This window comes from Setaria italica, chromosome II (assembly GCF_000263155.2).
Source record: "Setaria italica strain Yugu1 chromosome II, Setaria_italica_v2.0, whole genome shotgun sequence".
Taxonomy (NCBI): Eukaryota; Viridiplantae; Streptophyta; class Magnoliopsida; order Poales; family Poaceae; genus Setaria; species Setaria italica.
In genome coordinates this window covers 44,383,394-44,397,351 of record NC_028451.1, presented here as the reverse complement: position 1 = coordinate 44,397,351, position 13,958 = coordinate 44,383,394, and the positions used below count along the sequence as shown (strand labels likewise).

General features: G+C 52.3%; 3 protein-coding genes across 3 annotated transcripts; 1 reads left to right on the top strand and 2 right to left on the bottom strand.

Moving 5' to 3' along the window:
• Positions 1-584: 584 nt before the first annotated feature.
• LOC101769422 (BTB/POZ domain-containing protein At5g48130) lies at positions 585-3,605 on the bottom strand. Its single transcript, XM_004958090.3, has 4 exons — positions 3,101-3,605; positions 2,924-2,993; positions 1,709-2,842; positions 585-1,602 (listed from the first exon to the last, which is right to left on the bottom strand). Exons 1-4 carry the CDS (start codon positions 3,232-3,234, stop codon positions 895-897), a joined length of 2,046 nt encoding a protein of 681 aa, XP_004958147.1. The 5' UTR covers positions 3,235-3,605; the 3' UTR covers positions 585-894.
• Positions 3,606-7,313: 3,708 nt separating this feature from the next.
• On the bottom strand, positions 7,314-9,567 carry LOC101769023 (probable serine/threonine-protein kinase WNK5). Its single transcript, XM_004958089.3, has 2 exons — positions 8,944-9,567; positions 7,314-8,200 (listed from the first exon to the last, which is right to left on the bottom strand). Exons 1-2 carry the CDS (start codon positions 9,442-9,444, stop codon positions 7,733-7,735), a joined length of 969 nt encoding a protein of 322 aa, XP_004958146.1. The 5' UTR covers positions 9,445-9,567; the 3' UTR covers positions 7,314-7,732.
• Positions 9,568-10,914: 1,347 nt separating this feature from the next.
• On the top strand, positions 10,915-13,810 carry LOC101768619. The gene is made up of 4 exons (XM_012843846.2): positions 10,915-11,185; positions 11,642-11,835; positions 13,210-13,281; positions 13,357-13,810. The coding sequence occupies exons 2-4, from the start codon at positions 11,652-11,654 to the stop codon at positions 13,581-13,583; spliced, it is 483 nt and encodes a 160-aa protein (XP_012699300.1). The 5' UTR covers positions 10,915-11,185; positions 11,642-11,651; the 3' UTR covers positions 13,584-13,810.
• Positions 13,811-13,958: the final 148 nt, after the last annotated feature.

Sequence of the window (13,958 nt, the reverse complement as noted above, 5' to 3'; positions counted from 1 at the left end):
CGATGTGACGGGGGCTAAAATTTAGCCCCCTCCTTCCAAACACCCCCTTAGAATATTTGCCTGTTACCATTAGTCATTTTGACGGATTAGGGGCTGGGTGGGGTTTGAGTGTGCATATGAGAACGATGGTGGGTTATGTGAATTTGAGTGACAATGGAGGCCACCAGATATTCTTTTAAATTCCATTGAAATTTCATGAAAAAGATTTCTATCATGAACAAAGGGAATTTTGGGAGAGAGAAAAAACATTCCTAGGAAAATATTATTTTTGTTCAAATTTCAACTAAATTTCAGTGAATTTTGATGTTTTCAGCTGGTGATGAAAGAGAATTGCTAATCAAAATCTTATTGTGTGGCATGCAGCATGTCGTCATGGACAATTCGACACGGTCGCAAACTTTGGCCTGGTGCCCTAGTGGGGTTTGCTAATGCTACCCATGGCTACTTGTGCTCATATTGTGCAGTGTTGACCTACTTTGTGCTGCCAACTAAACCCGTACCCTAGCCCATCTGAGCAACTCCCAAATCTAATTACCTAGTTTACACTCCTGGGAAAACGCCGGACCTCAATTTCACTACCTAGATTTACCTTTAAGAAACCAATTTTTTCTCAAGTCCACGAGAAACACCATTTTCCAAGGCCATAAGGTGCAAACAACACCTAAACTTTCGCGTCCCAGTAAACTATGCAGACGTTCAGAGTTGCTAACCTAACAAAGTACTTTGGCCTTGGACCGTCTCTACTGAATGACCACCTGACAGTAACTACCTCTCCAAACCTTTGACATTGCTACCAATATGTACACACAAAACACTGTGCTAACATGCTCCCCAATTCTACCGTAGCATCTGCAGTTTCTATTCCACAAGCAAAAGATTCATGTTTTCCCCTTTCTACATGCAATTGAGCTGCTCTGTTGCTGTCCTGCACTTGCTCTGCTTCCCCCTCGATCTGCCCCTCCCGAACACGGCGAGCCTCGCGAAGACGCGCAGGATCCTGCTGGCGCACCGCCGCTGCGAGCCCCAGCGCATGGACCCGATGCAGCTGCCGGAGACCGTGGCGCGCCGCTTGATCGCCGCCGGCGCGTTCGCGTCCGTCGCGACCCTGAAGCTCGGCTCCTTGCCGGCGCCGTCCCTGCGCGCCGAGCCCTTGAGGGTGTTGTGCCGCTGCAGGGTCTGCTTCAGCGAGATGATCTCCTGCTCCAGCGCCTGGATCCGGAAGCTGGCAGTTTCGTAGTCCGACGCGTCGTCGCGGGCGCGGAGCTTCGCGTCGCGCGGGGGCGGGGCGCGGTGGCTCTCGTACGGGCTGCCGCTGCTGAGCGGCTGGCTCTGGCTGGTGGGAATGGCGGGGCACCCGGGGCTGGGCGTGTACGCGCCGGCGCCCGGGACGAGCTCACCGGAGTGCATGCACCGGAACGAGTCGGAGCACTCCGTGAAGGCGCGGTGCGTGTGCAGCTGCTGCACGAACAGCGCCTGCACGATCAGCCGGAGCGGCATCCGGTCGTTCTGCACCGCCTGGATGCACGCATCGTGCGACAGCTTCCGGCAGTCGAGGTGCCCGCACAGCGTCGCCTTCTCCTCCCCGGACAAACCCCGATGCTCCTGACACGACAAAATTAGCATGCTCTCCTTTGTTAGCAACAGTTTAAACATGTCACAGGCTAACAACAATCTTGAGGATGATCGAGTGCTGAGTGCTTTGTCTTACCACTAAATACGTGTTGATTGCTTCGTACAAATGGTTGTGGTTCTTCCGGTCGCCTGCCGGAATGACGCCGATGAGCTCCGATAGCCTCTCCGGCCGGAGCTTCGGATCACTAGCGATTTGCAAAAGGTACCGATCCCACAGCTCGGCGACGACCTCCGCGCCTTTTCTTTGCGCGGAGACATGGCTCGACACGATGCTCTCCACCGCCCTCACCTCCCTGCTGTCGGCGATGGGCCGGCCCGTTTCTTGCTCCGGCAGTGGCAGGTCGTCCACGCGGGCGAATTGCAGGTTCGACGCCACTTGTTCTCGCAGTCTCATCTGGCTTTCGTCGCTCAGCTCCAGGGCGAGCGACCGCGACAACAGAGCGAAGTAGAACGCCACCGGGATGGCGCCGCTCGCGGCCACCGCGGCCGCCTCGACAGGGAGCAGAGCGATCACGCCCTCCATGATCGCGGCGGCCCTCCTGTTCGCGTCGGTCTCGCCGTCGACGGCCTCGTCGTCCGTGCTCGCCCAGAACTTGTGCGTCTTCTTGGAGAGCACCCACTTGTTCGCGTAGAAGAGCACGACGGGGCTCACGTACTTCTCCTTCATGCCCTGCCGCCGCAGCGCCCGCACGATCCGCCCGAAGAACTCGAACGGGAGCGCGATAAGGTCCTTGATCCAGAGGTCCCGCGCGGCGAGCTCCTTGACGAGCTCGGCGTCCCACCGGCGCCCGGCGAGCGCGCGCGCCGCGACGGCGCCGGGCTGGTCCCGCCGCTGCTCCGGGTCGAGGATCTCCATGCACGCCATGAACGCCAGCGACTCGACGCAGCGGCTGACGATGAGGAGCTCCTCGGCGACGGGGAGCAGCGGTTGGCACCGCTGCAGGACGATGAGCGCGTCGTCCCAGCTCTGCAGCACCACCTGGTTGATGTAGAGGTCGCAGCGCGCGCCCAGGCCGCCCACGCCCAGGAACTCCGCCGCGCACCGGACCGCGGCGACGTTGAACGGGTCGAGCGCCACGGCGTCGCCGTAGCAGAACAGCGCGATCACCTCGAACGCCTCGCAGCCGCCCGGGAAGCTTGCCGGCAGCTCGACATCGCCGGACTCGACCAACGCCTCGCTGAAATACCCGCACTTGGACACCACAGGATCCTGCGTCGGCGAGCAATAATCGTCACAAACCTGCTAACTCGGTCCAAACGAGATCACAAATTGTCCCAGCAAAGCTCTTACCTTGTGCAGATCGAAGCTTCTGTCGGCGACGCGCACACGGACCGTCGCCGGAGACCCGGTCTCCTTGGCCCTGCATCAACGGAGCTCCTGATCAGTGGGATGACTCAACAAACAAACAAACAAACAATCTCCCATGGACACGGGCGACTGGAGCTCTGCAAGCTCGAGCAGCCATACCATGCCACAACCCTCCTCTGCAGCAGCAACGCCGTACTCGGACTCGAATACGGGCTAAACACGGCGGCCTCCGCCTTGGCCACCGGCGACAGCTCCACCTCCGTCTCCAAATCCATCCCCATCAAAAGCTTCATGGCGGCGAGCACCAGCAGCTCAGCTCCAGCTCGGCCCGGCGAACTGCAAGCCTCCGCCGGTTAGGTGCATATAAGCAGCGGCCGTATTATACAGCGTTGGCGTTGAGTGCGGGAGGAAGTAACATAGGGAGGCGTGCAAAAGGGTACAATGGCTGAGGGCGCACGAATGGGGGTTGAACCCCAGTTTTCAGGCTGGGAAATCGGATCGCCCCCTCGTGCAAGCTTTCTTATTCCCCCTGAGACCTGGGTGCGCGTGCGGCAGCAAGGGGAGGAAGCCGTGGCAGCGGCGGCGTTCCCCTGGCGGGTTCGCTGCCTCTCGCGCCCGTGCCCGCTGCGGCGGGGGCAGCCTTCTAAGGATCCGAGGGGGGTCAACACTAGTTTAAACAGGCGACGAAGCTGGGGGTTTACCTTCGATCCAACTCAAATGGCTCTTCCTGCACTTGCAAACAACTTTCAAGACGTGTCTGTGCAGTCTTCCTCGATAAAACACTTGCGACGTGACGTGTTGTTCTGGGGAAAAAATGTTGATCTACACCCTGATTTTGATGCCGGGCGTGCTGCTTTCCACTGTACAATGCTGAATTGTTCGGGCGTTCAATATTCCCAACCAGACAAGAGAACTCGAGGATAAAGATACATGCTCATCCGGTCGTACCAGAAAAAGCTTTTCTGGACCGTAGGTAAACACGAGCGGTCGTCGCGCAGCTGCACACCGGCAGCTGATCCTACGAACAGATGCCGCGAAAGTCCAAGCTGGAGACGCGATCGACACAGGATTAGGACTTGGGAGTTGCTTGGAGGGAACAAACAGCCCCTCTCGCTTTAAAACTGCCACAGGACTCGGCCTCGGCTCAATTCCAAATTTCTAATCACCTGACGAACTCCCCCGTAGAAACTCAAGACGGGGGCCGTACCCGCCAGGCGGCGTACGTAATCCTTGACAGCTCCGCTTCCATACGGCTTTTTCTTTAGTAAAGCGAGCGTGCGGATTGACGACGACGAACGGAGCCACGAATAAGATTGATCACGTCCTTGTCATCCGTTCAACGTGTGCTTCATCATTCACCAGGCGCGCACGGCAGGAACTCTCTCGACCGCTTGGGCTCGGAGACGGAGCGAAATCGTTCTGTTCAAGCTGCGATCTGCCGCGAGAGGCCTTTTGCTATAGCATGACGGCATGGCCGGCTGACGGACACCTCGCCAGCCGCCGCCGCTCCTCATCGGAATGGCATCGGCGATCTGGGATGCCCCGGTACCAGCATCCAAATATTTTTTTGAGAGAGGAGGGTGTGGATTTCGGCGTAGTTTATAGCTGAAATCTCGCCATTTGGCATGGTCAGCGCGGGGCGCCACGGCACGGCGATCGCCATGGGTAAAGGAGAATGTCGGTAATAAACAATCAGGGTTGACGTGCGTGGGACGACGCCGGGCGGGGGCGGGGGGAGGTTGGGGAATTTGAGGTCGTCGTCCAGTACTATTCCGCTGTGGAAAACCGGGGGGAGCATCGGGAAGCCGCCAAGCTCCCGTGCGCCTGCTGGCTGCTCTGCTCCTTCCCGATCGACGCAGGTACCCGTGCGCCTGGTGCGAGTGTGACCACACCCGGGCGGGGTGCTTTGAGATTTCTCGAGGTCGTCTCGTGGCGCTCGTGGGGTCATGGGCTCACGGCGTGTCGAGATCGGGGCGGGGAAATTTTTACCCCGGCGTGGTGTTTTGTTTCGGCGGAAAACGACTGACGGAGAGGCGCCGGGTCGTGCTCGTGCGTGCGAGGGCTGCGGCGCCCGTGAATCCACATTTGAGCACTTTCAGGACGTACAGCAGGGGCATGCGGTCCAACTTCCGAGACAAAAGACGAGGCAATCGACTGCAGAATGGATTTCCGATCGAATCTATATTGCAGGTGATAGGATTCCTAAGCTATATGGTTTTAAAAATTGTCTGGTTTCTGCATGTATCGCGTCCATCCTAATTATGCCCACCGTTTCCCTTTTCTTTTCTTTTGTTTTTTTTTTCATTGTGGTAGATGACTAGATAGATTGTGTATGGCAAACATTTGGCGTCAAACTAACTGAAAAACAAATTACATGGGCGTAGATAAATTTTGGCTTGCCACGACATGTAAAGCATACCATGCAATCATCTATAAAAGTAAACTCACGAACATCTTTCACCTAAGTAAGCTATGGATCCGTTAAATTTCCTTTCACCTTTGTTCTATTACTCAACCTCTCCTTCCAAAACAAATCGAACCAATAGTCGCGGTGGTGTGAGAATCCTGTGGCAGAGGACAAATGGCCAATATCGAGCAACTAAGCATAGTTGTTTTATCAAAGGGTCAAACATATGCTGTATACTAGTACTGTTACAAAGGGGATACAGTCCTCATGGCCACCACCAAGAAGGTATGTCGTCCTATGGTTTTGTGTAAGTTTACTTTTACTTTTATTGATTCATGCATGTCAATTGAGTTCAACATTTTCTAAAGCTTAGTTGAACATCCCTGTAAATCAAGTTAAAAAAAAAAATTGAACCCCGTTGCAACTTCTTTGAATCATGTTGGAACTTGGAACTTTCTTTGTGTAGTTGAAAGTTTGCCGAACAATTGGAAATCCTCCATTGGAAATTCTCTAAACAACATGTAGCAAAACTGCAGCAATCTAACAACGTTCCCTATGAATGTGTGGTTGTGGTACAAACGTGTCCAGATGCTAGTGGAAGAAGGCGAAGAGGGAAGGATCACTCGCTAATCACGCACTAAATAGCTGGTAGTGGCCCTAGCACATTGTTCCGTATCTTAAAGTCCTAACATATTCATTCTGGTCCCATTGCACAGTCTAAATTTGGTAGATCATGCATGATTGATTTATGTCTATCATAATGTCGCCCTATATTCTTCTACCTCGTGAATATAAGCCTAACTCTGATTCTTTCGTTCTTCTATTGGAGTTTATCCTGAATTATATCTGGGCCAGTCATGACCTCAGCCCACAAACCATTCAGCCGGCCCAGCCCGAGTTGTTCTTGGATTTTCCTCAGCCACAAATAATTCAACCGGCCCAGCTCGAGTTGTTCTTGCCCAGCCTTACCGGGTCGAATATGCTCAAGCTGGTCCAGCTGACGGCTGACCGCTACACTCATCCCCAAACCTCCTAAACTGATCAGCCCAACTGCCCAAAGCATACAATAGTTTATCCGAATTAGGGGGTGTTTGGATCCCCGAGCTAAATTTTGCCCCTGTCACATCGAATGTTTAAACACTAATTAGAAGTATTAAATATAGACTAATTACAAAACCAATTTCACAACCTCTAGGCTAAATCGCGAGACGAATCTATTAAGCCTAATTAGTTCATGATTTGACAATATGGTGCTACAGTAAACATTCGCTAATCATGGATTAATTAGGCTTAATAGATTCGTCTCGCGATTTAGCCTAGGGGTTCTGCAATTAGTTTTGTAATTAGCTCGTGCTTAGTTCTTCTAATTAGCATCCGAATATCCGATGTGACACGGACTAAACTTTAGCTCAGATCCAAACACCCCCTTAGTCATGCAAATCATGCCTTAAGTATCTCTCCGTTGACCTAAAAAAAGGCATGCCGATGCCAGCCTTACAAGTAGATGACCCCTTTCTTTTTCACAGGTGTTGCCTGAGGGTAACAGAGGGCTATTTCCAGAAACGTTTGGTGAGCTGGATTGAGACCTGGATTTTGAGTGTCACATCCACGCTCTTCCTGTGCAGAGGATTGCTTGACAGTCTGTCTGCATCTTGCCGTCATATCATATCTGTCCATGATGTTCCTGACGCGTCAAGGAAAAACAAACTCATCAAGAAGGTAGTCGACGCTTGGCTTGCTGCCATACGCCCATGCCCCCAGGGCCCCGGGAGATCCAGGACGCTGGCCTCATCTCACGTCCATATCTATCTCGGCTGTTCAGCATCCCCCGGCTTTTATATGGCTCGTCATCCAGCTCAGAGGAAAGTCGTATTTGCAACCATTCTTTTTGAAAGAATCAGCAAGCAAAAGTCAGATACAGCGCTTCACCTCGCGCAAAGGCAATAAGAATTATTGGTACAGATACAGTGAAAACTAGTCAATCAATCGCCAGGGAGAAATAAAATAACCTATATACACATTTGCAAGTTGCAATCGCTCGCCAGCCAGGAATTCACTTAGACCAGGCCAGCAGCCTCTCTGCATTCTAAAAGACGATAACACAACAACGGCTAATGATCCGATGCTTGAAAGAATCAGCAAGCAAAAGTCAAATACAGCGCTTCACCTCGCGCAAAGGCAATAAGAATTATTGGTACAGATACGGTGAAAACTAGTCAATCGATCGCCAGGGAGAAATAAAATAACCTATATACACACTTGCAAGTTGCAATCGCTCGCCAGCCAGGAATTCACTAAGACCAGGCCAGCAGCCTCTCTGCATTCTAAAACACGTTAACACAACAACGGCCAATGATCCGATGCTGAGTGCTTGGATGGATGGGTCAGTCCAGCCGGAGCCCGGCGAGGTCGTCGACGTAGCTCCTGGGGCGCGGCACGGGCGTGCCGGCGACGACGCTGGCCGCGTCAGCCAGCGCGTCGTCGTCCCCAGCGCAGATGCCGTTGAAGAAGGGGTCCTCGAGGAGCTCGGCGGCCGAGGGCCGGTTCCGCGGCTGGCCGATGCAGCGCTCGATGAACCCACGCAGCTCGGGGTCCTTGAGCCGCTTGAGGGCCGCCGGGGGGACGCCCCGCGTGACGTTGTGGAAGATCTGCACGACGCTGCCGCACTCGGCGTAGGGCACCTCCCGCGTGACCATCTCCAGCACGCACATCCCGTACGAGTAGATGTCCACCGACTCCGTGTACGTCTCCGTGTAGAGCTCCGGCGCCATGAACTCCGGCGTGCCCAGGATCGTGTGAGCCACGTGCGTCTTGTCCACGATCGCCGCCAGCCCGAGGTCGCCGATTTTGACCTGCAAGCGAGCACGCACCGCACAGCCCGTTAGAATGCAATGCAATGCAAAACCCCCCCCTCTGCTCCGATCGAAAGCAACATCTAACGGACGCACGCAGCGTTCAACGACGAAGGCAAGCAGGAGCAACGCGTGCGCGCGGAATCTCGCGGCGCCCGCTCGCCGACGGCGCTTGCTTGTCGCCGCTGCTACTATGGCAGCTTAGCTGGATTAGCGAGAAAGCGATCGTCGCAATTAACGTAGCGAAATTAAAGCGCGCACCAGCGTGCATCATTTGGGCTTCTCCTTTATTCCAAAGGCGAAGCTTGCACAGGAACAGGCGTATCTTAAGCTTCCAGCTCGTGAGATGCTCTCAGATCTCTCTCGCCCGACGCGGAGAGCTACAGGTCGGTCACAGAAAAGAAGCGGAAAAGGCAACTAGAGGGCCCCGCCTCTAATCGCCTAGTAGTGCCCTAATGCGCGGGTCGGTGTACATCTCGAGTAGCAGCACCAGCAACCAACAGCAAAGTGGCCCAATTCAAATTTTAAACTCAACCAATCATATCCTATTCCCATTAAAAATCCTAAATTTAATTTAGTCTTATCGCGTCCTAATTGAATATAGAAGAGAATCACGCAGATAGCCGCGGACGCAATGAAAATCTCGAGAATTCACGAAAGGATCTCTAAAGCGGAGGGAGCAATTCGCGGACGAGGGGAGGGGATTAGGGTTGGGGCAAGGCAATCGTAGGTAGGTTGGGTACCTGGCCGTTGTTGCCATTGATGAAGACGTTGCTGCAGTTGAGGTCGCGGTGGATGATGCATGGGTCGTGGGTGTGGAGGTGGTTGAGGCCCTCGAGGATCTGGCGTGCCCACTTCTTGAGCGCCTTGACGGAGACGTGGCGGTGGCGCTGGCGGTACTCGCGGAGGCTCCCCGACGTGCAGACCTCGGTGATGAAGTTGAGGACGCCGGCGTCGCGGTCGAGCCACACCTTGTGGAAGCCGATGATGTGGTCGTGGTGGAGGGAGCGGAGCAGGCGCACCTCGGCGTGGAGGCGGTCCACCATGCCGGGGTCGCGGTCCGCCAGCGCGCGCAGCCGCACGCGGTTCCACGCCACCTCGATCCCCTCCTCCTGGTCGAACCCGCGGTACACCTTCTTGACGGAGCCGAGCCCCAGCACGTCGGCGTACCGACCGAACCGCCCCGTCGGGTCCACCTCCTCGAACGCCTCCTCGCCGGCATCGACCACCCGGTCCACCGCCATGGCGCGCGGCGGCGGCTGGGACTGGGATGGCGCGGCGGCGGCGGTCGGGTTGGGGATTGGGGGCCAGGCGGGCGGGCGCGCTATGCGACGCGGCGTGCGCGCGCGAGTGGGGACGCGAGGCGGGCGGGCGGGCGCGAGGAGGGGAAGGAGCGGACCGTTGCGACGGCGGCTATTTATAGCGCGATCGAGGGGGAGGGGATAGGCACGAGGAGCCGAGGAAGTTGGTTGGCCGGCGCGTCGTACCGTGTCGTTGTAGAGGACGCGCCTGCACCAGGCGGAGCCGAGACGGACGGGGTAGACGAGTCGACGTCGTCGGCGACGTATTGCGTTGCGATTGTGCGTGCACGTATCGGGGATTTGACCGGCCTTTTTGGTTTTCGCGCACGGCGCTCGCTGCCGCTGGGCCACACGGCGCGAGGGGAACGTGGATGTGAAGTCGTCGCGTGGACTCACCACCAGGAGCGGCCGGGTAATCTGATTCGATTTGTGTGTTTTTTTATCTGGTTTGATTTTGATTGCGGCTTTGACCGGAAACTCGGAGCCTGCTTGGTTGGATACCAACTTTCCAAGTCAACATCGTGGCAAGCTAAAATTAGGAAATCAAGGTCTACCAAAATTAGGGCAAAAAATTTTTGTATTCATTGAGTTTAATGTCAAAATATGGCAACCAATATTTTCCTTCACGTGAGCTTCAAGAACTTTCTAGTACTTGCCATGATTTTGGCTACAAATGTTGGTGCACCTTTTTTAAGGAACCAAGTGATGGCCAAAATTTTTAGGCATGTCCTAATTTTGGTTAGGCAAACTTTGGCACCAACCAAGCAGGCTCTCGGTAAACCGATTGCCAGCCTGCCTTCTTTGGTTGGTCTGTTTTTTTCAGGCGGTAGCTAGTGGGCAGTGCCAGGTGAGGTGGGCGTCTCTGGGCAGAGCGTAGCGTAAATAACAAGTGACTGGCCGCGCATGGCGTTAGATGACCATTGGACAGAGGAACCTTCGAACCGGAAAGCCGTGGTTAACTCGGGTGCCGCCCGGAACTGGTTGCCTGCAGTTTTGTTCTGCTTTGGACACGTCCGTTTCGATGCTCACCGGTCAGTGTTCCTTATCCTTGTTACCAGAATGCACCGCCTTCAGTGGCTCGTGCTCAAATAGCAGCACACTGAACACGACCGCGTGCAGCTATGCAACAAAGTTCAAATTCTCATCTTGTTCAACGCATATTCATTGGCTGGTGTGGAGCGTGCGATGAGACCATGGGTTACCTGACCTCCTTCCTGACCGGCAAACAAAGCACGAGTGCAAACAGGTGGGCTCAGACCTGACCATGGGCTACTAAAAAATAGCCCGATCGAATCCGACCCAACGAGTGCAACGACGGGTGGGCTCAGGCCGAAGTTTTCGGCCCGTTGCATTTACCCGGACGGGCTCGGACCTAATCAAGCGAGGATGATCCGAGCAGCCATGGAGATTAGCGTCAGCGCCGCCGCAGCGGCGGCGGAGACTCGTCTCCTCCTCGGCTCCTCGGAGCCGAACCAGCGCTCGGGCCCGATGAGCCCGGTGCGGGTGCTGAGGAGGCGGAGGCAAGGGCGACGGGGACGAGAGCGGCAGCTGCATCGGCGCCGCGCCGCACGTGCGGGTGGCTGCCGCTCCCCTTCTCCCCCCGCAACAAGGATACCAAGCCCATCCCTTTCTGTAAGGTGCTGGATGCCCAACATCTCAAGCGGCTTCGGGAGGAAAAGCGCAGGTAATCACCACTCGCTCTTCGTCCATCCAGTTCCTTATTCAGTCAAGCTGATCTGTCTGGTCTCGCATCCATCTGGAAACCGTTTGCCTACGCTTGATTCCATGATGCGTGTGTGTCTTTTTCCATTTATTAGAGCTAAGGAGCCGGGGCACTTCAAGCGCTTAGCCATCGATCGCCAGCTTGTTATGGAATGCCTGCAGCACTACAACTACATGCATCCGGTTGGTCATCTTTGCTAGCCTTCCTTGTGCCCAGCGTTCCCTGCATATCGATTTAACTTGCTCTAGGGCCTACCAATACATAGACAACATGCTCTGGACTACAGTAGTAGATATTATCAGAATTTTGGATTGACAAAACATAATAAATGAAACCATTGAACTGATTGTCATGCCAGTGCTTCTCCTTCGTAATCTGTATGGACTTAATTTTCTGTATTGGTTGATGATTGACCAGAACGCCGAGTATGAACCCGCTCCTGGTTGACTATGTCAGGTGGCACGATGGCACTCGTTGGACTCATGGCAACTTTGTGGCCCGTCGCAAGCGCTCTGGCTGCCTCTCCTTTCTGCCTGCTCCACGAACTCTCTTCTTTTTTGAGCTCATGCATAGCCCTGAATTCACAGGAGTCGTTACATGCACCCCCTTAGGTATTGATCACTTCTACCCAGTTTAATGCATCCTTATTATCTCTGGCTTCTGGCACACATCATACTAGTATATTATTTTTCCACTCGAAGATGTTTTGTTCTCCTTTTCCACTGCCAATTTGTGTACCTCGAAAAATAGGAGATCTCATCAGAAGGCATAAAACCATATAGAGATTGCAGAATGCCTTTGAGAAACCTTATAAGTAGACTACATATGTATCTTGAACTGTTAAAATACTTAAGTTGGCTTTTGACCTTGAAAATTTTGAGGGGTTCACGATCCCAGTACTAGATAGGAATGGGTGACCTGTTCCTTTATCAGCATGCACAGTTAGTCTTAATTTTATTTAACTTGCTTTTTTCTTCTTATTTTGTCCATTTTTGTACTCGGACAACTAATTTTTAACGATTGTATTATGTCTACGTTCCCCTCTTCGGAAATATCTATTCCACTTTTCTTCATTTCCTTATGTATCAATAATTGTTTTGAGAAGATGATTTTGTATCGTCACCGAAAACTTTTATCTTAAAATAAAATAAATGATCTTGTATACGCTTGGTCTGTTACTTTCCCTTTCCCCTCCCAATTCACTATATATGTTTACCCTTCTCTTCTGCAATAAAACATTATGAATCATATGTTTTCATCATCATCCCTACATATTTCAAAACACAGTGCACGACATAATGGACTGAATTTTTCAAAACAGCAATGTCAAATGAGAATGTGCTATCATTGCTTCCTTGATACAAATGATCCTTTCATCATCTACCTTGGTACCAGAAGTATGAAGTCTCATTACTTGCCCCTGCCAACCTTGGATTAATACAATTTGGTCCCATCTTTTCCCTCACAAAGGCATTTGGCTGTTGAGTTCCCCATTGTATATGACTGATTCCTCCAGCTCCAATTGCGATGCCTTGCTCTCATTCTTACTATCCATTCATATTTTAGCAGTTCAACGGCTGAAGGAATGATCAACTTTTTAACTGTGGATGATTGTTCCTCTTCCATTGTTTCCGGTACCTGACCTTGTTGTTCCCCTGATTGTGCAACTCTGCTTGGATAGGTTCATCTGCAGATGATTTTTTTTTTTGTGAACGAGGCAACATGGAAGCTGTTAGCCACTTTGCCCGACTTCCCGCACAAGCTATGCTTCTTGCTGACCTAAGAAATTCGCACAGTGCATAGTTAAGAGCGTGGTTTCCAGCATGAAAATGTCTTGGTGCTTTTAATTGTTGCACTTTGACAAACCCAATTTTATCTATGTTGAGTTTTGTTTTTTGAAAATAAAACTGACTAGCATGTTTTACTGTTATATAATGGCTGAATCTGATTTGTTGTTTTCCTTCTTTTTTTTTTTTTGCAATCAGATGAACCAGTTACTGAAGGCTATAGTATCCTGGGTTTTCCTATTTGGTGGGGTACTCGTCGTAATGGCAGCTGTATGTCTCCTCCTGCTCCCCATGACCCTCCCTTTCTTGCTCTTTCTCAATGTTCTCTCTGCCTTTGTTTTGCAGTGGATATCATTTGCAAGACCTGCTATCGTCACTTTAAATCTCCGGATTGTTTGACGAGCGAAACACTTGCATGTGGGCACAAGAATGCGGAAAGAGTTTGCGAGATGTGCGATTGCCGCTCCTGCGTGCTTCATCCATTCCCGGATCAGGAGAATGTGCGTATGCCTATCGCGGATACCTTCATCGCAACTAATTTGAGGACCAGTGTGGATAGAATGCATACCTGATTTTTTAGGGCAGAAAGCAGACTTAATTTGATGCTTTAGCTAGAGTCATCTGTCGTGGCTGCCTATATTATATAGGCTATATATGTACATGGAACATGACGATTACTTTCTACCAGAGTAGTAGAAGTTGGAAATTACCATTAAACCATGCTTCTATATGTGGAAACCGGAAGATCCTTCATGCAAATGGGTAAAAAATTGTTGCTCGTTCTGTGGAGCAAACTGAACTGTGCTGATATGAACTTTACGTCATTTCTTGGTCAAGCTACTTGGGAATCAGAGAAACTGCAGTAGGTTGCGTGTATGTGGGGAAAGGAAAAATTTTGTGACTCCTGTGGACTTGAGTGATGGTTTCCTGTCCTTAAATAGACACAA

Bases quoted from the DNA above. Each gene is read 5' to 3' on its own strand.
- LOC101769422 (XM_004958090.3), bottom strand. From the start codon at position 3,234: ATGAAGCTTTTGATGGGGATGGATTTGGAGACGGAGGTGGAGCTGTCG. The intron at 2,994-3,100 runs GTATGGCTGCTC...CCGTTGATGCAG, and splicing joins CAGAGGAGGGTTGTGGCATG to GGCCAAGGAGACCGGGTCTC. The intron at 2,843-2,923 runs GTAAGAGCTTTG...TCGCCGACGCAG, and splicing joins GAAGCTTCGATCTGCACAAG to GATCCTGTGGTGTCCAAGTG.
- LOC101769023 (XM_004958089.3), bottom strand. From the start codon at position 9,444: ATGGCGGTGGACCGGGTGGTCGATGCCGGCGAGGAGGCGTTCGAGGAG. The intron at 8,201-8,943 runs GTACCCAACCTA...GCTCGCTTGCAG, and splicing joins TCAATGGCAACAACGGCCAG to GTCAAAATCGGCGACCTCGG.
- LOC101768619 (XM_012843846.2), top strand. From the start codon at position 11,652: ATGAACCCGCTCCTGGTTGACTATGTCAGGTGGCACGATGGCACTCGT. The intron at 11,836-13,209 runs GTATTGATCACT...TTTTGCAATCAG, and splicing joins CGTTACATGCACCCCCTTAG to ATGAACCAGTTACTGAAGGC. The intron at 13,282-13,356 runs GTATGTCTCCTC...TTTGTTTTGCAG, and splicing joins TACTCGTCGTAATGGCAGCT to TGGATATCATTTGCAAGACC.